The 27,537-nt window shown below is 33.4% G+C and overlaps 1 protein-coding gene across 1 annotated transcript in view; it reads left to right on the top strand.

Annotated features, from left to right (window-relative positions):
- TppII (Tripeptidyl-peptidase II) overlaps positions 1–27,537 on the top strand; it is a 313,141-nt gene that overhangs the window by 224,916 nt on the left and 60,688 nt on the right. Inside the window, exons 22-23 of the mRNA XM_085809472.1 lie at positions 16,995–17,132; positions 26,511–26,755. Of these exons, the coding sequence (XP_085665598.1) occupies positions 16,995–17,132; positions 26,511–26,755 (383 nt within the window). The remainder of the gene's footprint in view (positions 1–16,994; positions 17,133–26,510; positions 26,756–27,537) is intronic.

The raw sequence follows: 27,537 nt of genomic DNA, 5'->3' as shown, positions 1-27,537 counted from the left end.
TAAATCTGCTGGATTTTTGGCTTCTTGAACACTGTGCAAGTCTTCAATTCTTTTCAGTTTTGTATTTCTTTTCCTTATCCCTATAGTTTATGAATGTTCCCCAAGTCTCATCATTCTTAATCCAATAGAGGACTGTTGTAGAATCAGCCCAATAGTACTGTTTAGAAATTTCAACCCTCCCCCCACAAATGGAGCTTATCTGCCTCCAATGAAGCAGGGTACTAACTCAAATCTGGGAACTCTGCATTTTGTTAATGGAGCTACTCTGGACTTTGCTTGAAGAAGCTGCACTTTTACTTGCTGCTCATTTTTGCTTTTCAAATAAGCTACAGCTGTGTATGAATTCTTTGAGGCATCGGAGAAAGTGGGCAGGTTATACAACAGCATAATCTAATATTACAGGTCTAGGAATCTTCACCAAAGACAGTAACGGTACATCATTCACCAATTTTAAAACCCTTCTTATTAAAATCATCTGGGAGTTCAGTATCCCAACTCATTTTTTTTTTAATTCTAGATCTTTTGTAAGTATAACTTTGGAAGAAGGGTGAAAGGGCACTTAATTCCTATCGAATGGAATTCCTTTTGATCAACAGATAGCAAATTCTGTCTGGTCACTGAGAGCTGGTCACTGAGAGCTTTAGTCTGAATAGCATATGGCAGTGACAAAAGTCTTTTATCTCTGATTGTTCAGCACCCTTCCACTAGAGAAATCTTAGAAAATCTGTGTCCTCTGGATTCACAGATATCTGCAAGATCGTTTTCTTATACCTGAAGTAAAGTCTACCCTCTTCTCTCTAAATTTAAGCAGTATTGCTGGAAGCAACTGTAGAAGATTTGGCCAGTTTTCTAAACAGTCATTTAGGGAAGAAAATATTTTCATTTTACACAATGTGTCAAATACTTGTCTAACCGGTGTCAAGGAATTTTTGTTGAAAATGTTCTATGTGAAAGATAGTGCATTTTCTCCCGTTTCATTATTTGACACATCTTCAACTACTCCTTATTCTAACCAGTCTTGGATAAACGCATTATAGTCCTCAGATCTTTCTTATAATCTATGTTTCTTTGTGGTTGAGAGCAATCTCTTTTCAGCAGTATTGTCTTGTAAATTCTCTCATTCATCGACCCATGGTAAACTGACTTCATATACCATCATTTTTTTGTCGTATGAAAGTGATCCAATACAACCATGTCCAGTTCTGCACTAGACCAGTGTTTACTGGGATCAGTTATGCCTGAAGCATCTAATTTCCACAAATTCTGTAAAGTAGTGCTGTGGATTAGCATACTGATTATCAAAGATGAAATACTTTGATGAAATGCAGTTGTTTATCTTGCCCATAACAATCCAGCCGCGTAGGGTGTGTACTGCAACAAGACCAGATAAGAAGTGGAAAACATTCCTAGTATAAGGATTTTCAGCATAGTCATCTCCAATCAAAAGTTCTATAGGTAACGATTCTTTTCCTACATCAGTAAGACAGATGTCTTTATCCTGTTATTCAACTATTCAAGGTCCTTTTTGAGTACTAGGAACAAATAACTTGCTGGTCGAGAACTTGGATTCGATACTTTGTAGCATTTATGTTGCTTTCTGGAGCTGATACCATCAAACACAATGTATTAAATTTTCACTTCATTGAGCCGTCGCTCCGGTTTGGTTCAAGATAGATTTAAGAATATACAACCACTCTGATCCCGCATGAGATAAAACTATTACAGCTCTTCTGTTCTCATTTGCTTCAATGGAGACAAGCAGAGCTTGTAGAAGAATTTCTGTTTGGCTTTGGTTAGACAACATTCCATTTTCATCAACTTGAGGAATCTCTGAATTAACCGCTTCCCTTACAAATTTTTTTGAAAAAAATTGCAAAAAATCATCACATTTTTTTATTTTATTATTAAATACAATGAAACGAAACAAATCAAAATATGTAGGTTTTAAGTTGAATTTTTTAATTTTTTGAAGTTGTAAAAGCATTTATTTTTAATATTAGTTTACTATCCCGAGTTATCTCAGGCAAACGAAAAAAGTTAAATATTAATCTTTGTATAATAGTTTTTGAAATAAGGGACAGCACAGAGTGGTACCTGACGTTCTACACTGGTATCTGGTCTCTTTTCTTACTGGCTTACCGCTGGAATCTCTTCCATGGGAGCACAGAGTACACTGTCTCGTTGGATTATATATATATTTTTTTTCGATTTTTTTCCCCCACATTTTCATAATCACTATCTGAAAAATCATCGCTTTCGCTATCTTCCGTCATCGCCATTATTTTATTTTTTTCCAACGCATGTGTCCTTCTTTATACATTACTAATCCACAAGCCAACATATACTATACAATAGGGAAACATGCGACCAGTCCCTCCAAAAGTACCGCGCAACCAACAAAATTTGGCAAACTGTTAATCAAAGCTGAATATTTCCTTTCATTTCCTCCAGACCGAGTAAAACCGTGATAAAAGAAATCGTAGTAACAAATTCTGCTTCGCCCGAGTTTTCTCAAGATAATAATTAACTACAATATATACGAACCCGAGATAACTCGGGATAATCAGGCAAGCGGTTAATCTTCTTATCAGCATTAGACTGTTCAGGACATAATATAGTTAAAAATTTTTCCAAAAATTATACATTGAATCGTGCCCTACAATTATTTGAACAATGCCCATTCTCAGACCTACAAAACAGCCTTTATTTTTCCTTAAAATATTTTTTTTCTTTCGTCAAAAATAATTTTTTGCCCTTTAAAATAGTCTCGAGAATAATGCGTTGCAAGTAGGTTTGAAGTTTAGTACCCGTTACTAGATAATTATCTGTCAGGACATAAATTTTGTCTTTTGTGTACCTCTGATTTTTATTTGGAATTTCATTTTATATGAAACCAGCTGTAGATTAAAAAAAAATGTTCTTTGGTTTCAACATCCATGCAAAGAAACAACATGAACTGGGATAGTATATCGGCATAAGGATTATTCCTTCTTTATTGATCAGTAGATTATGTAACCAAAACCTTAACAAATTTTCGGGAATGCACGATTTCACCAATGGGAATAATATAGTGGCATACTTGTCAGTAGTTACGCCAGTCGACTCTAAAGACCTGAGATGGGACTTCAGTCTGTCAGACAGCTCCATGATGTTCACCTTTGCTTTCATGTTCATAGCATTTTTTACTACCAATGATAGCAGTTCACAAACATAATATTTAACAAGTAGCTCTTCATGGCCAAACCTTAATTTTTATGTCATAGCTCGTGACTTGTCATTAGGAATTCTACTGAACTGACTCCAAAACGTGAGCCATTCTTTCACTTGCCTGTTAAATTTAACTAGTTCTGTTTTGGGAAAATCCCCCCCTTCCATTTTCAATGCCAGCAGTGATGAAGTCTAACATTAGGAATGGAGACAAATAAATAAGCAGAGATTCATCTAAATTAACATATATTGAAACACAAAATGGCACAAGTACAGTAAATTCTACATGCTAAAGTAAAACAGTTACAACAACTAAAAAAACCGTTGCCAAGAGAAAAAATATAAAAAGCGTGTTGCCACACATGTTGTAATATACAAATGGGAAATATAATCACAAATAAAAGTTATTTGCAACACTCCCCCTTGATTAAATTTCCCTCAGTCCTACACAGAACCTTTGATTGAACACGGCTTTCTTTTGCACACTCTTTGTGAACATGTCTGCTGCATTTGAACTGGAAGGCACATACGTAAAGTTTAACAACTTCTCTTCAACCTTTTCTCTCAAGAAAAAATGCCTGAGTTCAATATGTTTGTTACGCTCTGAAGTGCCATGGTTTTTGGCTAAAGAAATGGCACCCTGATTATCAACAAATAGGCTTTGTGGAAAGTTTAAAAAATGTTCTCTCACAATTTCTTTAAAAAAATTTTGGAACCACAGTACTTCCTTGGCTGCGTGGCACATTGAGAGGTACTCAGCTTCAACTGTTGACAATGCAGTCGTCTGTTGTTTCTTACTGCTCCATGAGACAGCTCCACCTGCTAGTAGCACCACATAGCCACTAAATGATCGTCTGTCAATCTTATCACCAGCCCAATCAGAATCACAAAACACTTCCAAATTCTTTCCTGTCTTTTGGAAAGTCAGCTTTAATTCCTTGGTCTGTTTTAGGTAACGAAGGATATGTTGTACACCAGCCCAATGTTCCTTGCTTGGGCAATTATTGAATTGGCTCATGTAAGTAGTAGCAAAAGCTAAATCTGGCCTTGTTCCTCCTGCTAGGTACAAGAGCCCTCCAACAGCCTGCCTATATTTTAATGCTCCTTCAGCATTCAACATGTTATCCTTAGTGGCTGTTGTATATTTCATACCTGGATCTAATGGTGTTGATGCTCCTTTAGCATCTTGCATATTGGTTGTTTCCAAGAGTTCACTAGCATAGACACTTTGGTCAAGAGTCACACAGCTATCTTCCCTTCTGCTTATCCTAATTGAAAGAAGGTGATGTATTTCTCCCAAATCCTTGATTTTAAATGTGTGTGCAATTATTGTCCTTAAATTCCTGAATGATGAAATCTTTGCTGGACATTACAAGATCATCCACGTACACACATATGATTAACTCCTTCTTTTTATTGAAGTAAACACAAGGATCTGCTCTGGATCTTGTTAGGCTCATTGATTTCAGAAATTTATCGAGGCACATATTCCATTCTCTCCCAGACTGATGAAGTCCATAAAGGCTTCTCTTTAGCAAGCAAACTTCTCTGTGTGTTTTGTTATGCAGACTCACGGGTGGCTGTTCCATGAAAATTGTCTCACTCAGTCTTCCATTTAAATAGGCTGCAGTAATATCAAGTTGATGAACCTGCCAGTCTTGCTCAACTGAGAATGCTAATAAAGTTCTAAATGATTTTGGTTTTATTACAGGAGAAAACGTCTCTTTGTAGTCAATTCCTTCAACTTGGGTGTAGCCACGAGCAACTAAACGAGCTTTATATCTTTCCACTTGTCCATCTTTGTTAAGTTTTCTCTTGAAGACCCACTTACATTTTACAACTTTCCTTCCCTCTGGCCTAGGCACTATGTCCCAAGTTTCATTTCGTTTCAAATTTTCCAACTCTTCTTCTATGGCTAACTTCCACTTTTCTGCATCTGGACTAGTTAATGCCTTTTCTAAAGTTTCAGGATCATTCTGGAAAGCTTTCTTGGGTGTTGAGCCTTCATATTTCTGTTTCTCGGATTGTCAGCTGCATTGCATTCCACTTGTAATTCCATTTATTTCTAGAGGATTTTCTTCATAAATCTCTGAATTTTCCATGATATAATCCTTTGTCCACTTAGGTGCTGAAATTTGTCTTCTGGGTCGAGTCTCTTTTTCTGGTATATCCTCCACCTCCTTCTTTTCCTGTTGAGGGCCTTCGTCTATTACTTTATTTTCAACTTCATCATCTTAAGATGAATTTCTTCCAGAAACTTGTTGTGGGTGCAATGTTATAATGTTTCCAGTCATGGAAGGTTTCTCTTCAAATATGACATCTCGGGAACAGATTACTGTACTGGTTTCTTTGATGTAAATGCGGTACCTTTCATCTCCATCATACCCAAGAAGATAACCTTTAGTTGCCCTTTTGTCCATCTTTCTCCTCTTCTGAACTGGGATATGAGTATAGCAAGTCGATCCAATGATGCGCATGTGTTTTATTCTGGGTTTCTTTCCCATCCATAATTCATAAGGGCTTGAATTAGGAACTGAAGACTTGCCTGTCCTATTCAATATATAAATTGAAGTACTGACGAACTCTGCCCATAGGAAAGCTGGAAAGTCCACTTCCTCATTCGAGTATTTCAGAGTTCTGGCCATTTCTAGGACTGTTCTGTTCTCTCGTTCAGCACTGCCATTTTGTTCTGGTGTATATGGAGCTGTGAGCCTCTGGGAGATTCCATGCTTGTTCAAGATCTTGCGAACGGCTTGGTTGTCAAATTCTCCACCATTGTCACTGAGTATTTCTTAAACTGTATGCCCTAAGTTCTTAGCGTGAGCTATGAAATTTTCAAGCACATCTTTTACTTCTGATTTGTGCTTTAAGAAAAAACAGTATCGAAATTTGGTGTAGGCATCTTTGAAGATTGCAAAGTAACGGTGTTTCCTAAATGACTGATCAAATGGCCCACAAATATCTGTCGAGAACAATTCTCCAGCTTTTGTAACCGCTTTCCTGGTTCCAAACTTTAAATGGTGGGATTTTCCGTATACACAAGCTTCACATAATTTCATATCAGACTTAATCTTAATATTCAACTCTTTCTCTACAATGGCCTTTACATGCCTTTTATCTTGGTGACCCCATCGTTCATGATAAAGTTGGAGAGTAGATTCATTATTCTCAGTCATGTTGATGTCAATGTGAGTTTCAGGAACTAAGGTCTTCATCACGGCTTTGAAAAGACCCCCACCAGCATTTCTTGTTCCATGCAGAACTATTTCACCATCTATTTTTAAATAGCAGTCCTTAAATGTTGATTCAAACACACTGTTTTGATTTCTATCTTGAGATGCTAACACAGAAAATAGATTTTTACTTATTTCTGGAACATACCATTTTCAAGATTTTTGATTTGATTCATCCCATTTACAATGGTCATTATCTTGATGGTGCCTTTTCCAATTGCTGGTAATGACTTTCCATTTGCCACAGTGATGCTATGAGGAAGCTTCAATCTTTTGAAGTCTATAAAGTAGGGCCTGTTATTGACGACATGCTTCGAGGCCCCATTATCAATAAACCAATCATCAGAATTCATCAGAGCCACCACTTTTTTAGCAGATGTTGCAATTCGTCTATCAATGCAATACCTTCCGAACTATCTTTTACACCAGTTAACATATCATCAACATAAAAATCTCTTAAAACTATATTCTTTGCCTTTGGAAAGTTCAATCCTTCATCAATCGCTAACTGACTCAACACCTTGGTTGCAAGATATGGAGCAGCTGCAGTTCTACATGTAACTGTTTTCAAACGACAAACTTGTATTTGCTTATATGGGCTATCTCTCCATAATATTCTCTGAAAATCTCTATCTTTTTCATGAACCTTTATCTGTCTGTACATCATTTTAATATCAGCGGTTATTGCAATGTTATGAAGTCTAAATCTTAGTAAAATACAAATTAAGTCATCTTGTATTTTTGGGCCTATCATTAGTGTATCATTTAAAGAAACACCTGTGGTTGTTTTAGCGCTCGCATCGAAAACTCTCAATTTTGTTGTTAAGCTAGAGTCCTTCAACACAAAGTGATGTGGGATATAATAGTGTTTATTCTCTAATTCATAATCTGTGTCTGGCACTAATTCTACGTGTTCTAGTGAAAAGTACTCTTTCATAAACTGAATATACTGGTTGTAAATTTCTTTCATAGATAACAGCCTCTTCTCCAAGTATTGAAATCTTCTGTACGCCACTTCACGGGAGTCACCTAGAATATCTCTATTATGTTTGAATGGTAATGCAACTGAATAACGACCTGATGTGTCTCTAAAATGCGAGTTTTTAAAATGTTCTTCACAAAGTTTTTCTTCATTTGTTAAAGGTTGTACATTTGGAAACTTTTCTAACTCCCAGAAAGAATTTACTAACTCATCTGTGTTTGTATTCAAATGGCTAAAAATTGTAGATTCAAAATTTGTAGTACCCGAAATTATCCATTCCAACCTCGAATTTAGAGCAAATGGTAGATCAGGACCACGTTTGACAATTTCTCCCGTCATTAAATGCAGAAATACATTTACTCCAAATAAAATGTCAACTGGTTGTGACTTGTAAAATAATGGATCAGCTAATTGTAAATCACTGAAGTTATCAAAGATGATTGATGGCAAAGATACATAGGGAATGTTATCTGTCACCTTGTCCAGTACAAACGCTGATGTTGATACACGAATATCACTTTTAAAATGAGAAGTGAATACTAAATCGACTTCCCCATTACTTATAGTATTAAACTCTCCTAAACATGATACAGAAATGGAATTATCTTTCACTCGTAATCCTAATTTCTTCACACAATCCCTTGAAATAAATGATCTCTGAGATCCAGTGTCACATAAACATTTACACTTCACAAATTGTTGCTTAGAATTTTGAACTTTTATTAAAGCAGTACACAATAAAATGTGACTGGTTTGATTACCTTTTGCATTCGAATCATAATGAGAGGCACAAACTGTGGCTGAAACGTCCTTAGGACTCGTTAATTCATCTCTTTTAATGATAGATTGCGTAGGCGGAGATATACTGTTTAACTGAGTTTTATTCTTTGAATTATTTACAATGTGCAAAATACTGTGATGCTTCTTAAAGCAATGTTGACATGTATTTAAACTCTTGCATTTTTTGAGCAAGTGCATATTAGATAAACAATTAAAACAGTAACGATTAGATTTTACAAAATCTATCCTTTGCTGAACCGATAAATTTAGAAATTTCGAACATTTGGCTAAACTATGATCTTCTTTACAATAACCACAACCCAAAGTAGCAACCAGAACATTATTCTTATTTTGAAACACAGATTTAGGTACCTTATTACTTGTTGATTTTCTATTTTGAAGTGTTCTTGCATAGTTTTTTAGGAATTCAATTAAAGTCGTAAGTTTTGGAATTTCATTAGATTTTAACTGACGTTCCCACCATAATTTTGTAGCAGGGTCTAATTTCTGCAAAGTTAAATAAGTCATTAAAGTGTCACCAAAATTATCAATGGTTTGATTCAATACTTCTAAAGAACGAATTATTTCATTAATATTGTCAACTAAATTTAAAATAGCAAATGCTGATTCATTTTGAATAGTTGGTAAACTTAAAAAACGTTTAATAAATCCAAAAATTTGTTCTCTCTTATTTGAATATCTTTCGTCTAACAGATTCCATGCTATTTCAAAATTACAATCCGAAATTTGAATGGTTTGAATAATGCGATATGCTTCACCTTTCAACGAAGCCTTCAAATACTGCAATTTTTGAGCATTATATAAATTTGTATTATTTCTTACACAAGCACTGAAAAGATCTTTAAAAGCTATCCATTCTGTAATATTACCACCAAAAGTCGGTAATGTTAACTTGGGTAATTTAATATTGTCAAGAACCTGTTCTGAAATTACACTATTAGAATTATTTTTATTATTTTGATTTTTTAATATTTTTTCACCTTTAAATTTCCACAAATAAATTTTATCTGTGTACTCCTGAACATTATCTATTTCGTTTTCTAATTCTTTAGTATCTGTAATTAAACTTTCGATTTCAGAATCAAGCTTCCTTAACTCAGTTTCTTTTTGTTTCAATAATTCGACACATTCCTCTAGTTCTATTAAATTAATTTCATCTGCAGTTAAAATAGTTTCAATTTTCTTTACATAATTAGTAACACTCCTGCGTAAGACCGCTCTTTTTGTTTTAAAAGTTATAAGTTCACTCATAATTGATCAATTCAAAAACAGAAATTGTTCTTAAATCACTTAACACTATTATTAAAATGAAATCGAATTCTATGCTGTATTACAACATTGTTCTTAAAATTTAACAACAAGTTAAACGAATTTTTGTTCAAAATCCACTTACCTCACAAAGTGGATAATTTTCACAAACCATATGCATATTTGTGTTGTTAGAATACACTTAGAACAGTCACTATCTTCACTAGCTCTCCGGCTAGACTTTTGACCAACAATATGTATTCTATTAAATTAATATGTTTCACAAACTATAATCAATCAACAAATGGACTGTATTCCTACACTTTTATTAAATTACACTTGTCAGCGATGCGAAATAATTGATACAAAATAAGCGAGCCATTCTACATGGCTGTCACAAACACAATTCTATCAATCAATTATCTTGTTGCCACACATAAAGTTCAAAACTAAAGGAAGAAAAGCAAAAGGAATTTACGCTGTTTGCAACAATAAAATGAAGCAAACGATACTCACATAAACACTTTGGATTATGGTAACTTGGCGATTTTTTGGCGACCAACCCTGCTACAGCAACCTGCTAGTTTTTGTTTGGATGCCATTTTGTTTTCACGAAGTAAAGGCATTTTTTTTTTTTTTTTGACTCAACATTTCCAACATTTTTTTTCAACAATCTGCTAGCCGAATTACGCTTATGCTAGAAATTTTATGGAACAAAAGTGCTTGATCATGACGAAGATTAGGTGCGAAATTGGGACAAAGTGCAGAATCGGCCACTGCTTGCCGCGTGTTTACGAATTGCACATACACGGTATCATCTGTGTACACATCGACCTATTTTCACTTAAAAAACATTCCAGAATTGCACAAAAATGGCATTGTGCACACTCTTGACTATATCCATGTACACTGCTAAAGTCCTAGCTAGTACCTTTATCGCCTTACCAAAATGTCGCCAAACTACCTGTTACCTTATTCCAAACATATTAGCCCATTGTTTTGATCAGTTTAAGATATCTTTGTTAATATTTGACAGCATATGTTGGCTATGGATTAATTTTGATGCCATTCAAATGGCTATGTGTACGAACTTGTGTATGCAAATAAACACAATTTTCTGAGTGCTTTGAGAAGGTAAGGTCATCCTGTACCTGTAGAGATATCACAACATAACTTATTTTATTTCCAAGTATGGAAACTAAACTTTTTGTTATTGGTAAAGAATTGTTAGTACGGGTAACTCTCATATAAAATGCCGTGTTGTGTGAAACCATGTTGTATGAGACCCAGAGGCAGTATAAAAAAGGGGGTTACATTCCGAAACTTATTAAAAACAACTATTTTTTTTTATTTGCACATAAACAACTTAATTTTTATTAAAACTATATATGTATGTACTACACAAAACAAAAAATATTACATATTTTAATTTAATACAACTTTAGTTTAATAAATTTCTTCTTTCTCACTGCTCAGTATAATCAACAGAGAAGGTATTTTTCGGTGGAATGAGATCACTTTCACTTTCACAATTTCTTCATTTAAAATTCTGACATTTTCTTCCCTCTTTAAAAAATTTGTAATTTTACTTTGCTTATTAGTTCTTACCAGATCATTTTAAATTTCTCGATATAGAGCTAGACAGTTTTGCAGTTCCCGTTTGAATTTTCGGCTTATTTCAGCGGAAGGGTCTGCACTCAAGAAAAATAACTCAAGATTTTGAGCTAAGCGTAGGCCTTCTTTTAATTTCTTTAGTGTTAAATTATTAACTTCACAATCTTCATTAGTGACAGTGTCCTCAAAATCGACTTGATTTACAGCTTCGGCTTCTATTTCTATCAAATCTTCCTCAATTTCTTCTACAGCTAATAAATCTTGAACCTCCTTAATAGCCATGTTCACAAAATCTTTGCTTCCGATTGATTTAGCCACCAATTTAATTTTCTGATGATTGATGCACGTTTTCTAGTTCAACTGAAGAAGGCCATATCTTCTTCTATTATGCATTTAACGTTGATGCTTTCAGTTCTTTCAGCAACAAAAATACAATGTCATTTCAGTTCTTGGTTGAAAATGTCTTCCAAGCTTCCATTACATTAATCGATTTTGAATCGGTTATGTCTAAAATCTACTATAATGCTCTTCTTATGTAATATTTTTTAAACGAATAAAAAATACCTTGATCCAGGGTTTCATAAACTGTGGGAGGAGGAGTCGCTGGACCTGCACAGGGAGTCACCAAAAATTGTAACAGTTTTCATATTTGTTTAACTTATAATAATTTTATAATTACCAAATATTTTCACACAATGTATCAGAACATAGATAAATATAAGACAATACACTTTGCACGTGGCGCTGTCATTACGTCTGTTATTTATTTAAAATTTTTGCATTGTTTTATGTCTTAAAATTAGAAATTAAAGTTAATAACTTAAACGTGCTATAGTATATTACAGTATGAGTGAAAAAATTTACAGTTTCACTCGTGCGTGTCGGATTTGCACGATACTTATGGGGGTCCCACAAAATTTTCGTAAATATTATGGGGTCCTGGGGGTCACGAAAAAATCTCGGTGATAAATAGGGGTCACGGCTGAAAAAAGTTTAAGAAACCCTGCCTTGATCCAATATTTGGAGTAACGAAGTAGTGTTAGGTGGTTGGAACAGTATTTTGGCATTGTGATGATTCAAATCTTGTGGGTGACATGGAGCATTATCTAAAAGTAATAAGCGCCTTGAAGCTCAAATATTTCTGCCTTAAATAATGTTCAATGATTGGCAGAAAATAATTTAAAAGCAAAGCTTTAAATATATTTGCAGCTACCCAAGCTCTTGGATTTGCTTTCCAATATACCGGTAAGGTGCTTTTATTAACGCCTTTAAGTGCATGAGGACTTAAAGATCTATAAACTAACAAGGGTTTTGTCATAAAGGCCAAAGTCATACTGCACAAAAATAGCGTTAGGCAATTTTTAGAGACCTTAAATCAGGATGCAGTTTTTTTCTTTTTTTGATATAAAGGTTCTACTGGGCATTTTTGTCAGCATCGTGTGTGTGTGTGATTATGGCAAAGCCTCGAGGGCTATCTGCCTAAGGGCAGGGATGCCTTCAGGGAGGACTTTCTAAGGGAAACTGGCTCGTATACACGTTACACATGGGGAAAACCACGAAAACGACCATGCAGCCAGCCCGTTCGCGGGATTCGAACCTCAGACCGAACTACCAGTGTTCAGCGACTTTACCGCTCGGCCGCTGGTGGGCCTTTGTCAGCATCGAAAACTTGAGAAGTGCTGTGTATACTTGTTCTTCTATAATATTTTGACATTTTTCAGGAAACGTCCTTGCAGCTTCATAATTAGCCGATGCAGATTCTCCTTGAATTATTATGCTATAAATTGCAAAACACTTTTTGAAATTTTCGAACCAAACTCTACTTACCAGAAAATTTCGGTTGACAGACAGTTCTCTATGTTCTTTGAGGTGCTTGAAAATTTTGAGTGTTTTTTTGTTTAATGATTTTACCATTCAACGAAATTCTTTTTTGACAGCTATCATCAATCCAAATGCTAAGTGCCTTTTCCATCTTCTCAATTATTTGCGTCCCTGGGGACGAACTGCACATTTTGCAGATGTCGAAGGTCCTGCAGCAATTGCACTTCTTATTTTTTTTTTCATTTTTCTTAACAGAACTTCTTAACTTCTTTTTGTTTCTTCATTCCAATTAAAACTTTTTCTAATGGGAGATGCCTTTTAAAAAACGGTCGAAGATTGGTATCTGTAGTTCTAAAAAAATGAATTACCTCTTAAACTTTGTTTTTTTTTTTTTTTTTTTTTTTTTTTTTTTTTTAAATCTTTATCGGACATGTTTTGGGACTGAAACTTAATGTCTTAAAGACAAAAAAGTTATTCTTTAACACACCGTGGCTTGACGCAGACTGCCGACCAGCAGTGTGAAACACTTTTGTTTTCAGGCCATTGAGATGAGGATTCAAATTTTGGAAGCCGAATGTGCAGGTTGTGCATTTTAGAGCACTTATTGTGACCTCATGTTGTTCACCTTCTGTGATAGTGAGGCTTCTTCATTGTTATCTGGGGACATTTGTTTATACGGGTTGTCTGAGGTCATTTGTTCATCTGAGGACATTTGTTCTTACGGTCCAGATCTTCCAGATCTTGGAACACAGCTGGTAAAACTTACGAAACAAGGATTCTTATGTGTTAAATGGTGCTTTGCACAATGTGGAAAAACTTCGTGTGGAGTTCGTTAAATTTCTTCACATTGCTTGGGCAACTTTCTTATTGTGTTAGAGCGAAACTGTGTTATAGAAAAACCGTGTTGTAGGAGGGTTCTCACTATTTATGAATCATGTTGTAGCGAAACCGTGTTACAGGATGCCATGTTGTGGGAGGGCTATCTGTATTTAGTATTTCCTTATATGTATCAATTGTTGCTTGTGCTTTATCACTTTTCTCACATTCAATAGGACCAGTGACTTTAATTTCAGCCTGATAAATTATATGTAAATTAATCATTTACTTTAAACTGCAAAATTTTATTGGAATATCATTTTAGTACTGATTATTAAATTAATATTTTTTAATAAAAGAATGTAGTAGTTGCTGTATAAATATTCTTTAAAATATAATGACTCTGCTAAATGTTAAATACAATTGCTTCTTAAAGTTATATTTCTGATTTAATGTTTACTACCTGATAACTTAAAGGGATTCTTCTTTTTTCATTCTCAACCTAATATTTAACTGTTAGAATTTTTTTAAGTAATAATGTATCGTTTACTTCTACTTTATTTGAATGGAAATTGAGAATGAAGTCAGTTGCACAAATAATTGTTTTAATTTATTCAGTTCTCAGTTGCTGATAGGTCTTTAATTCTTTTCACTAGAGAACCTTCAACTCCTTAATGTCTGTGCAAGGAGACGTGTACAAATAACTATTTGTATTTGCAGATCAGGGGTTCACAATTGTCTCGTTATTGACCTGGGGGTGATCAAATTTTCAAAGGAGTCTGTTGTTAAATGTGCACCAGCATCTGGTCGGCATAATCTAGAACCACTTGATAACAAAAGATTTGTTAATAAAGTTGACAATTAATTGTTTATTGGTATAAAGCAATTAAAAAGTCAAAACATATGGGTTTTGAAGTATAAAAGTTATCTGAGAGAAATGTAGCAAAATAAAATTTGTTGCTGAACCAACATTATTGACTTTTCTCTTTTATTACATAGTGGAAGCAAACTTTAGTCAAGAAAGAAAATGCAGTTATTTGTGTTATGATTTAGTTGTATGCTGCATATTAAGAGAAATATGTCAGAGCTTGATGAAGAAAACCTTTCTTTTAAAAGGAGTTGGTGCAAGGAAAGGGTTGGGAATCCCTGAATTTGATCCTCATTGAAAGTCCAGCATTTTCAACTTTGCCAGTTCTCATTTGCTGAATGCTTAATTATTTAATCAATAGTTTAGTTTCTGCAGGATTTTTTTTTTTTTTCTTTTAAGAGTAAGAAGGAAACTTTATTGAATTGTATTAATGGCATTATCTGTTTGCTTACTATAAAAATGTGGGTAAATTACCTTTTGATAATAATGCTGGTAAAAACATACTGCTAGCATTAGCTAGATGCAGATTGCCTTATAGAGAACGCAGAGTGCATTTGAAGCATTCTGCATTCTCCATAACGCTGTCAGTGCATGTAACAAATGGAGGAACCTGAATGATATAAATGCTGTTTAAAAATTTAGGCTTGTTTGTTTTCATTTATTTCGGAATAATGTATGTCGATGAATATGTTGATTTTTTTCAATTATGTCAAAGCATGTGTCACTCGTCAAGAGAAGGAACACACAAGATTCTCATAGTCTTAAACTAAGTATTTTATTTTGTACTAAGACTTTTTTATTCACTTAGAAGCCCTACACAGGCTACTCACGAAGCATTTTCCCTCTATATTATAACAAGGCTTGTTCTAAAACTTATAACGTGAATATTGATATGCAACAACATGCTAGGGCTATCCACATAAGGAAAGGGATGCCTTCTTAGAAAACTGTCTAAGGGAAATTGGCTCATACGCACCTTATTTATTGGGAAAACCACAAAAATGTCTATACAGCCAGCCCGTTCATCTGGAATCAAACCTAGGTCAAAACCTAGGTGACTTTGTTGTTTGGCCACTATTAGACATTTATTAAGGTTAACGTCCTAAGAGTTTGTGTATTGGGGAGCATATGCTGCATTTGTTACATGTTGGTTTGAATTGTCATTAGCTAGCTGGCTTCTGAAATGCAACAGAAATGTAAAAAATTTGCAGCATTAAGAATTCAAGTGAAATGTATATTGTTTATAATAATGGGAGGAAAAGATCATAGTGACAGCATGAAAATATGCTCTTCAGGAGAACCCATGATAAAAGACAACTAAAAATTTTGTGTTTGGTAAAACCGTAAAGACATTCTTACTGGGACGTTTCTTTGAACAATTATATAATGACCTGCTCTGAGCTGAAAACTGTGCAAACAGGAACTAATGAAAAACTGCCTTGTTTTGCTTGAAATAGATTTGGCATTATATTTCAGCCAAACAGGACCATGATCTCACCTCATTTTGCAGAGATGTTACTACAAGTTGTTTCAATTTAGGAAAGTTTGCAATAGTCATAGTATGTTATTGTTTGACCTATTTTAAATTAGATTAAAAAAAGATTCATTCTCTCTCACACAGGATATTCTTCTGATATTTTATCTACTTTTTATGATTCTTCCAGTACTTTTTTTTTTTTTTTTTGTTTTTTTTTGGTGGCTCCACTAGCAGCTGAGTGTTTAAGACTGGTGAATGCTGGGAATTTCACCTGGGTTATATCCCAGGTGAATAGGTTGGTGGCATAGTTGGTTTTCATGGTGTTCTGCATTTGTAACAGAAATATGAACTATTTTCCCCAAAAAAATCCTTTATGAAGGTATCTCTTCCCCATGGCAGATAGTCTTGTGGGCTTTGCCATGCTCAAATAACCTAACCTAACCAGAATTATTTTATTTACACAAGATTCAATTCTTAGAAGCAAGAGAAAATCATCTAGACTCTGCTCAATCCTATGTTGAAACCTAAGTTTTTAGAGAATAGATCTTTAACTTGCACAGAATGTGGCATGAGGCTGCACAGCTATCATTTTGGTGCATATAAGGTTGAATAAAGTTCCCTTCCCCTTGCCGTACGTGTTGTGTTACATGCTTTTTTTTCACTCATTAGTTTCACACTCCTCAGGATAACTGATGAATAATTTTGAATTATATTGGATTTTATTAATTTTGTTTTATGAACCATCTGTTAAATATGTCATCTGTTAAATATTTAGTTTGCTTAGCAAATTTCTTCAATGTAGTTACATTATTAATTCTTTAATTAAAATCTGTCTTGTAATTATAAATTTATTGTAACATGCTTTTTGATAAGTTCAATTATTTTTTTTTATTTTTATTTTTATTTTTATTTTTTTTTTTTTTTTAGCCTAGACCAACTGATATAACCCCAACCTTTCCTTTGCTTTCGGAGCTTTTGTACGAATCAGAATTTGAGTCACAGCTGTGGATGTTATTTGACAGTAATAAACAGTTTATAGGTGCTGGTGATGCATATCCTTCTAAAGTAAGTTATTAATAGGCTTATTTGCTTAATTAATAATATTTCATTTCACAAGCTAAATCTTTAAATATGATAAACAATTGATCCTTGAATTATGCTAAGCAGATAGCCCTAGCATACTTTGCAGTAGTCAAATAAACCAAACCAAACCTGAATCATGCTTGAATAAGAGCTGGTGACATCCTACACAGTTTCACATCAGCTTAGAAATAGCCCCTTCTCCAAAATTAAACTTTGAACAATTTGCTGTTTAACATATGCCTATATTGATAATATAGGCAATGGATAAACTTATATTTTATGTGTATTATATGTTGTATTCATACAACAATGGAGCTAGAGAAAAAGAAATGTTTTAGAAAGAGAAATTGCAAAGGAGAGAAAGTGAATGTTTTATTTAGTCTTGTATAGCCTATAAAAAGAATAAAGTGCATTAGTGATATTTAAGTTTTTCTCTGCGTAATTGATATTAGAAGGATAGAGTTGTTGAATGATTTTATTATAATAAATGAAAGTTTTGATAATAATGCACTAATAGCATTTAGTTAATTATGTTTATGAATACAAAGTCATCACAGCTGTAAAGTAAAAAATCGTTCAGCAATCCCTATGAAAATTTTTGCTTGCATCATAAATTCATTGCATAGAATCAAAATATTGATAATTATTCATTATCATTTAAATCAGTTTATATTAAGGTGAAGAGGCATTAAAATTAGATACCAAGGTAAAAAGTAAGAAAAGTCTTATTTCAGTTTGATAAATATAAGTCATATAGGGAGAGTTATCTTACACAACTATACCTAATAGCGACAGATTAAGGAGATACTATTGCATTCCTGGAAGTTTCATATCTGGTGTCTTTTAATGTGATATTAATACCACATAAGAAATTACACATTAAGCCTAGTGTCTAAGGCAACTGCTTGTCTAGCGTGCTTCTTAATCTGGCAAGGATTCTTAATGCTTAATAAATAAATAACTATGTTACAATTAAGGCAAAAGTGTTTTCTAATCAGAAGCATTTAGTTAGTTGCAATGATATGGTCGAATAAATAAAAAGCAGTTCTTTTCTCAGATCAGGAAAATTTAAATTTAGACAGTCCTCATAGTAACTGTTGCTAACTTAACCTTATAGAACCTCAAAAACGTTTTATTGGGTAAACAAGAAGTTGTGCAATGATTAAATGAATATGGTTTAAATAAAGTAGATTAAATGCCTATATTTATTAATGTATTACATTTTGCCCTCATATAATTTAATTCTGTTTAGGTGTTATTTAGTAATAACTGTAGGATTGTTTCATCAAGTGAACGGCTAATCATATGCTTTTGACTCAGCAAAACATTCTTTTACATTTATTACTAATTTATGTGTCTTCTGTGCACTGCCAATGATACCATTGGGACACCTACAAGAATTTCAGTTCTAGTGTCTTTGCAAGCTTTAAATTTTATAACAGTATTGTGTTTACTTAACGGTAGTATATCATAAAATATATTATTATTTGCATTTGCATTGTGCATTTATAACATGCTTCGCTTTTTGAAGTATTTTTATTTTGATAATTTTAGGCTCCTTTTTTTTTAATCCTCTTCCAATTACTATGTATCTCAAAATTGTTCCAAATTTATAGAAAAAGGGATGTTTCATAGCTGCTAACTCACAGTTTTTCATGACATTTCCTGGTCTCCCATTACATCATTGAATTCCCTGGACTTGAATTTGTAGTCTTTTATTCTGCCATCATCGGTGGCAGCTTCAACCTTTGTGGGAGAAACCAAGGTCAGTGCAGTAGAGTAGTCTTTGATGAAACTGCAGAACAAACCTGATAAGTCAGTATGATGAGTCGTCATCATTTCCACCCACGTGAGGCAGGTGAAGAGTAGCAAAGGTTTTTCATTCAAAACATTGAACCTGGGCCATTGCATTGCTAAACTCATCAAAAGAAGGAATTCTAAACGTAACTGATTTAAAGTGAAAAGATTTTTTTAATTTTATTTTATGCTGCTTTCATTCACTTCATTCATTTGTTGAGTGCTGTTTGTTTCATTCAATTCTTGAGTGTTTTTACTAATTAATTTTATTATTTGCCAGTTAAGTGATCATATCGAAATGTAATATAGATATAAAAATACCAGAGCTTTGAAGAATCCTATACAAAATAGTTTGAATTCAAATTCGATGCCGAAGGAAAAAGCATATGTTTATTTTTGTATATGACCAGTGCATTTCAAAATTTCTCATAGTGGAAAAGGAGATGTTTCCTCATATTGCAAAACCAAAAGGTATGTGGACCAAAGAGTGAAAATATCAAAAACAGTTTTAATAATAAAATAATAGCATGATATGTGCTAAATGTAATGTGCCAAGCCCTTTAATATTTCTTCTGATGGGTGTAATGATACAGATAACAAATTATATCCTCTGATAGTTAAAGTAACTTTAAAGATCATTCGGTAGAAAATTGCTTTCTTAGTATTTCTATCTTAGGAAGTTACTTGAGTAGAATAAATATTGGTAATAAGATTTTAGATACTTTAAAACCAAAATGCATTCCAGTTGCAAACTGTATTGCTTTTGGTTGTGACAATGCCTCTGCCACGGTGGGGCAGAAACATGGTATAGTTTGTATTCTAAAAGAGGTACAACCTAAATTACATGTAATTGGTTATTTATGATATCTCATTAATCTAACTGCAGAAAAGGTTCAAATTCACTGTGAGGTAAATGTAGATGAAATTCTTATAGGTGTTTCATGTTATTTAGAAAAATAGTAGCTGAAGGAATGAAAATTTCAAGAATTTTCAATTTCTCCATTATAAGGAGGTAAGAAAGATTTTAAAAGTATGTACAAACCAGATGGTGATTGTTTGGAAAGTGTTTAATATGTATGTCTGAGCAATGAGATCTATTGCTGAGTTTTTTAGATGAGATACAAATATACTTTTCATACACTGTCTTCTATGGGCTCACTGAGATCATATATTATCACAAAGAAAAGGATGATGGTGGAAAATTCAGTTGAAAGTATTTCTCCTAAAACTATTAAATCTATAAATAATAATCCTAAAATTCAGGTAATTAAATTATTTACTGTGTTATCAAACTATGAACAAAAAATTTCTAAAGAACATTTTACTCATTTTTGGTGAACATTGTACATGTCTTGTATGAAATGAATATATTTTGCAAATCAAAGACCCATTGATTCATAATTTATGTTCCATAACTGCCAACTCTCCAGATTTTTCGTCACACCTCCTGGTAGATCACCCAATCTCCCAGGTTTTAATCTAATAATTTTCAGAATAATTTTTTGTATTAATTTTATTTCTTCTGACTCATATTTTTGTATTACATTTTATCTTATTAAATTTTTATTTTAAAATGTTATTTGAGCTGTCTTAATCTACTGTAGACATCTGTTGAATATTTTATGAAGATTAAAGCAATGTTTAATCAGTTAAAATTTGTATTTAATTTTGTTTATTTCAATATCTGGTACATTACTATGTGCATTAATTAGTGGTACATTACTATGTACCACACAAATACTATGTGCAGTAATTATCTTTTTCATTGCATTAGAAAGTACTTTGATAAATAAAAGCTTTCCTTCTCTGATCAGGATTTTCTCGATATAAAAGTGTATGAAAAGAAAGAAAAAAAAAAATGAAATTAGCCAAAGAACATAGAATTTAGTATATCCAGTTAAATTCTAATCTATTTTACATCAGGATTGAATTACAAATTGTTCTGTAACATGAACGATGCATTCTTAAATGAACTAAAATCAGTTTGGAGTAGTTTGTCAACTTTTGCAATGTTGTTTCCCTGCAGCATGATAACCTTCTGGTTTCTCCCCCATTTTCTTACAAAATTTCTCAGTTTTTCAGATTTCAGTGTTGGCAGCTATGACATTCTATTATTTTGGTATTGCTGAAAGAAATTCTCTTGCAATCCTTGTCTTGCCGAAAGTATTGACGGAAAAGTCTCCCACTGAAATGTTTCATATCTATCTCCTGAATCAGAAAACTGATTCTGGTTTGGTTGTTGGCTGTGGAACTGAGAAACTTGTTCATAAACTCTGTAATGGTGAGAAGATTTTTCTATTGTTTTGTGAGAAAATATTTGCCTAGAGTTTGTGCCTACATGATTCATAAATATTCTTACGTTTTTCTCTTCAGAGTTCATAGATTTGGAGTGAATAACGACGACACGTGAAGTATCAAAACACACTTTATTGGCCAGTATTATTCAAGACAGCTTCAATAACACGTTAACAGTCGTCGAAGAACTACTGTAAACACACTGAAACGATCAGCAACACAGCCTCAAGGCTATAACGCAAAACACCAGAGTACAGCTCCCAACTCTGCTCGGTCGTTCTCAGAACTCGAGACTCTGTACTAAAACTCACAATGCACTTGACAATACACGAGAGTGCAGCTCCCGACTCTTCGGTTCAGTTGTTTTTGGAGCTGAATACTTTCTAAGATGAAACTCGACGTTGCACTAGCTCGCGATACAGTAAGAGACTCTCTCAATGCACTCAACGACCAACTCGGCACTAAACTTCGAGACACTTGCTAGGAGGGAAAAATTATGCTGAACATCATAAGGAAGGAGATTATGGAATTTTCACAATTTAAGTTTCATTGAGAGATAACAATGTTACTACCTTAGCTTTCTTAAAGAATAAACCACCATAATATTCTCATAGCTTTTCCTTCTTTTTTCATGATAGACTTGCTAGGAGTGAATAACGCTAGGACTTCCTAGGAGTAACTCTCTGCTTGCTAGACTAGACACTAAATAACTCTGCGTACCGGCAGGGTTTATATAGCTTTTGGCTTGCGTTCGTGAACATTCTGGGCTAAACCAGTAAGAATTTGTTCCAGAAGGTTCTCCATCCGTCTATGGCATATCATCAATTTTGTCGCCAAATGTGGTCTTCTTGCCTTCCTTTGCCATTTTCTGGCAACCCTAAACCTGCTTTGTGGGGAAGCTATCTTACCGTACCTAAACATTTCGTAATAATATCTTTTTAAGAATGTTGTTCTTATCCATGCTGCACTAATTGTTTCTTATTTCACAGAGACCTTGTTTTCAGGTACCCTTTTTCCTTGGAAAGTTTCCGATCATGTTATGTAAAAATGAAGCAAGACTGCTGATAGTGCAATTGATAAATTTTGAGCAGAATTTTATGAATTAAATTGCAGATGTGTTATGATATTTTGGATGAAAAATACATCATTCCAGGGTTGCCACGCTACCTGTAAAACTGGGAGAACCGGAAAAAGTCAGGGAATTCGAAAATTAACCAAAAAATTCAGGGAAAAGTCAGGGAATTTAAGTATTTTTGTCAAAATCTGGAAAAGTCAGGGAAGTTCATACAATGATCCCGCCAAAAAAAGCGACTTTTGCGCCGACGTCGGAAGAGATAACTTTTTTGGCGAATTGTGTATCACGTGAGTGTCATTCGGGCAGCTGTCATAGAGCCAATTTTTGCAGCTCCAATTTGATTGTCTTTTAGAAAGGCAAAGCAAGTTTCCCGCAACTTTTGGTTTCCAGTATTCTCGAGAATCGCATGTGCAGTGCATGAATTAAAGAAAGTACCTGTTCTCGTATAAAACAAAATGGGTTTAATCCTAGTATACGGTACCATGGAGGTTAGAATCAAAGAATATGTATTGTAAAGAAGAAAAACCTCTCTGCAACAGACGTGGCTCCGTTCCATCATAGAGGGAAAACAGCTGTGCATGCGTGATATATCTGTCGCCAAAGCTCGAAACCGGTGTCAAAGTTCAAAGGTTATGTTATCAAGAGTTCATAAAATGAATATCGTTTAAAATTTCTTTAACCACTTGCGAAAAAAAGACGTGCCACGCACGGCGAGATGCTTTTGTCTCGAACCGCGAGCGACGTGAACACCACGTCGATAAGCATTTATCGCAAAAATGAAAATAACGTGGTGCACACGTCGCCTAACAACGAGATTGTTTATTTCTCGAGTTACAGCTCTGGATTGCACTCGCAGATGCGGAGCGGCGTAAATGTTTACCGCTTGTTATATTGTAGCGCACTTCACTGCAACCGTGAAGTTTAGTCTTAGCGCAAGTGGTTGAACTCTAAAGGAAAAGAAAATATTTTTTGGCGCAAGTAAATTAATTCATGGATTAGTTATTTTCAGGGGGGGGGAAACTACGAAAATCCGTTTTTAAAATTATTGCGAAAAATCCAAAAAGAAACGTCCTTTGATAAAACGTTTCTTATATTTTTCGCAATAATTTAAAAACGGATTTTCGTAGCTTTCTTTTTGTCAAAGAACATTTCTTCTTAACACATGTTTCTCAATTTCCTGTACACATCGCGGAGAGGGAAATTCTGGCCGCCAGGTTCCGTCGCCAAATCCCTTGGCAAATTTTCCCTCCGCATTCTAGCGGCGTAATAGCATTTTACTTGTATGGAACCTTTTCTTCTTTACATAGACGTTCTTTGGTTAGAATAATCTCTATGTATGGTACAATGGGATTTGGCGACATAATGATGCACAGTAAACTGGTCATTTTGGTCTTGGCGACAATTTTCAAAATTGTGCCAAAGCCTTACCGTATACTAGAATTTTACCGCAAAATCTTTTTAAGCCTTTTTTTTTTCTTTTTAATAAATAAATACCTTGCCATTTTGCAGTAAAATAAAAAAATAGTAATCAGTCATCTAGGCTAACCATGTAATAACTATATTCGCTAAAATAATGTTGAGTATTCTAATTCAATTTTTAAGTAAATATCTTTATTTTATGTTATTTGTAGAATTTAATGTTGCTTCTTCCCTCTAAATTTATTTATTATTAGTAAATAATGTTTCCAAATTTCAGGAAATTTTCTCTGGCACAATCCTGAAATTAATTCTAGCAGTATGATGACATACCATCACATGATGAAATTTAATGCACATATTTTTTCCTTATGTATGCTGCAAAATAAATATAAAATACCTCAATTTATTAAAATAGATTTCTTTCTTTCGTTTAGCTGCAGAATGTCTGCAAAAAAAGCCTTATTTTATTCCAGATTGGGAAGATTCTAATCTCAATCTTCAGTGGAGTAAACAACAACTATTATAATTATAGTTGTGTTTTCAAGTGTTAAGGTGCCTTTTAAGAACATACCTCACACAAATTAAATTTACCTAAAATCTAACCTAACTATTTAGCATTGCGTTGTGATTTATAAGGACCGGATTAGCCTTGTGTTGAACTGGTGATGATCATGAGTAATAATTAAATAAAACATACATTTGTTATCCAATGTATATATCTTAAATTTTATTAAGTTTCTGAAGTGGAAAAGTAAACAAAATTATCAAACAAAGTATACTAAGAATAATTAAAAATAAATGTCCTCTGGAATTTATTGAATAATGAAGTGAATTTGCTACGCAATACAAGTAATACCATAATTAATTTACCTCCTAGCACAGGCAACGTACACGCGGATAGACTGGAATTTTCTCGAAACACACATGGAAAACCTGGAAAAGTCGGCAACCCTGTCATTCACTAGTGATTCTTATCTCAAAAGTCCAGAGTGACTGTAGTAAGGGAAAATATTTAAGACTTTCTTATACCACTATGTCAGTTTTGACTGTTTCTCTCAGTAATGCTGAATGTGAATAGATATTCAGTCAGTAGAGGAAAATAAGAACAATTGTTAGATCATTACTGTTAAATGCAGCTCTGGAGACTGTTGATTAGTATGAGTTGAACAAAAGAAGGAAATGCTATGAGAATATTATGGTGGTTTATTCTTAAAGAAAACTAAGGTAAGTAACGTTGTTATCTCTCAATGAAACTTAAATTGTGAAAATTCCATAATCTCCTACCTTACGATAATTTTTCTCCTTAAGTTTACTGTGATCTGAATTGTTTTAATCTACTGAGTCATCTGTAGAAATTTTAATAAAGATCCAACCAATGTCTAATTAGTTAATGTTTGAATATAATTTTAATCGGTAAATGGTGCATTAAATTTACACAATTGTATGTACATTAATTATGAATTTTATTTTTATTGTATTTGATGTACTTTACGATAATTAAAAGCTTTTCTCTCATGCTAAATATTTTGTTACCATAAGTTTTAAAAGATACAAAATGAAATTAAATTAGCCAAGAAACTCTAAATATCGAATATATAATTAAATAATGTATTTTGTATCAAGTCCTTAAGTAGCTGAGTAACTTGAATAATTCATTTTAAAATGAATTTAATTTAATATTTTCATGAAATTTTATTGCAATGCAGCTCAAAAATTTTCCAGTTTCCTCTCTTTTTCATGCATTTTCAAATTTGCATGCCATCAGCTATGATATTTATACTTAAAAGGATCATATACCATTTGACACTCACTGCTCAAATTCATGCACTTCAAGTGTCATTTGGGTTAGTTTATTATTTTCTGCATTTGAAATACCAGCATGCTGATGAATATTACACTAAATTGTTTAATTAAGAATTAAACTGTGGTTCGGGTATAAGGGAAATCATTAACAATAACTTATAAGTAATCTTATACTGTTCAAATGCTCATACTTCAAGTGTTAAGTGAGGTAATTTATTACTTGTATATTGCTGTTAATGATTTTTGTTTGATCTTAACCGCAGTTCAATTCTTAATGAAAGTATACAGTGCAAATGTAATACTCACCAGCATTGTGATTTTTGATTTAGTGGTTATATCATATTTAAAGGTCCTATACTGGATGTCTTGTTTTGTGTATCAGTAATCCAGAGCAATATGCTCTAGATATCTTTGCATAGTGCATTTCAGTTAACTGGAAATTTCTGCATTGTAATGAAATTGTTAGCTCTGTATCTATATAATGATTTGGCAAATTTGTTTGGGCAATTTTTTTTTTTATTAATCTTATTTACCACTCTAAAGACATTAGGAATTTTGGAGCAAGATTTTTTTTGGAAAATCTCTATGTGCTGTCACTGGGAATCAAACCCAGGTTTATATATTGATCACACCAGTGCAAGAGCTCATGGAAAGGATTCTTTTAGTTCCTTACATTGCCTTGATTAGTCCAAATTAGTGATGAATTATATTCCACCATTTATAATTTGATTACAATTGTAGATAAACTGTGAGTCCTGAACACAATTCCTTGAAAATTTAATCATGTCTTGCCTCAGAATTAAATCTTGGTCTTCAGATTACTGAACTGGCATGCTGACTTTAACCCACAAGTGCATATTGGAGACATGTCTTTCATTCCTTGTAACATGTTTATTTGAATTACAAAGGTTTGATGCACCAATATCAGCTTCTTTATTAATTGGATTCTGATATTATTTTTTCCTTTACAGTATTCCTTAAAGGTTGAAAAGGGAGATTACACTTTAAAGTTGCAAGTCCGCCATGAAGAACGGGCTCTACTGGAGAAATTAAGTGATGTTCCAATGCTAATATGTGTGAAAATGCAGTCAAGTATTTCAGTGGATATATATGATAAACATTCACAGGCTCTCATTAATGGCAAGAAAATTAACTATCAGGTGGTATCCCCAGGAACAACTGTTCCTCTCTTCCTGACACCTGTAGCGAATGATAAGTGAGTTTAATTTTGTGTTCTTATGATTATTTTGAGCAAGATTTATGAGTGGTTTGGGAATAATTATTTCTAGAGTAAATTTTATATATTTTAATTATTGCGTGTTTCTCTAATGTGTGTCATAACAGGTGTTAGTTATTTTATCTATTTTTTTTATTTGTATTGTCAGTCACATCATGTATTATCAATGCATATGCTGTATTGGTGTCTTTTAATCAAAATTCAATATTTTTTGTAAGATTTACTATATTTTTTTAATTAAATTTTAACTCAAGATCTATTGTATTTTGTGTTGCTCTTATTTTTTTTAAATATCACAATTGCCAACTACGTGAACAACAATTAGGCCAAACAATAATGATAATAAAATAGAACAGTTTGTGGTTTTAAACCACCACTTTTTTAAAAATCTTGTCTGTTTCTATAGTTTGTTTGCTTTGAAGCCCAATTTCTATTGGCTCGCATGATTGTTGAGAGAGAATTTAACCAAGTGATAGCTGCCATTCTTTCAGATATACTTAGTTCTGTTAGAAGCATTATCATTACACCACTTGAAAACAATAAATGTGACATTTTGAAAAAACTGAATTGATTTGTATTCTGAAAGTAAATTCGTGCATTATTGCAAGGAATAGAACTTGGCAATCAACACCCATCTGAGTTGCTCACGCATGCATGCATTTTGTTGACTCAGTCGGTGAAGCTTTCCTTAAATCACTATTGTTTAGGTAAATGGAACAAAAATACCAACTTATGGCACAAAGCATATTGAACTAAATATC

Source organism: Stegodyphus dumicola, chromosome X2 (assembly GCF_044657685.1).
Source record: "Stegodyphus dumicola isolate Sdum_Otavi_A_Nest chromosome X2, ASM4465768v1".
NCBI lineage: Eukaryota > Metazoa > Arthropoda > Arachnida > Araneae > Eresidae > Stegodyphus > Stegodyphus dumicola.
The sequence above is the reverse complement of the archived record's forward strand: the minus strand, read 5'-3'. Positions and strand labels throughout refer to the sequence as shown.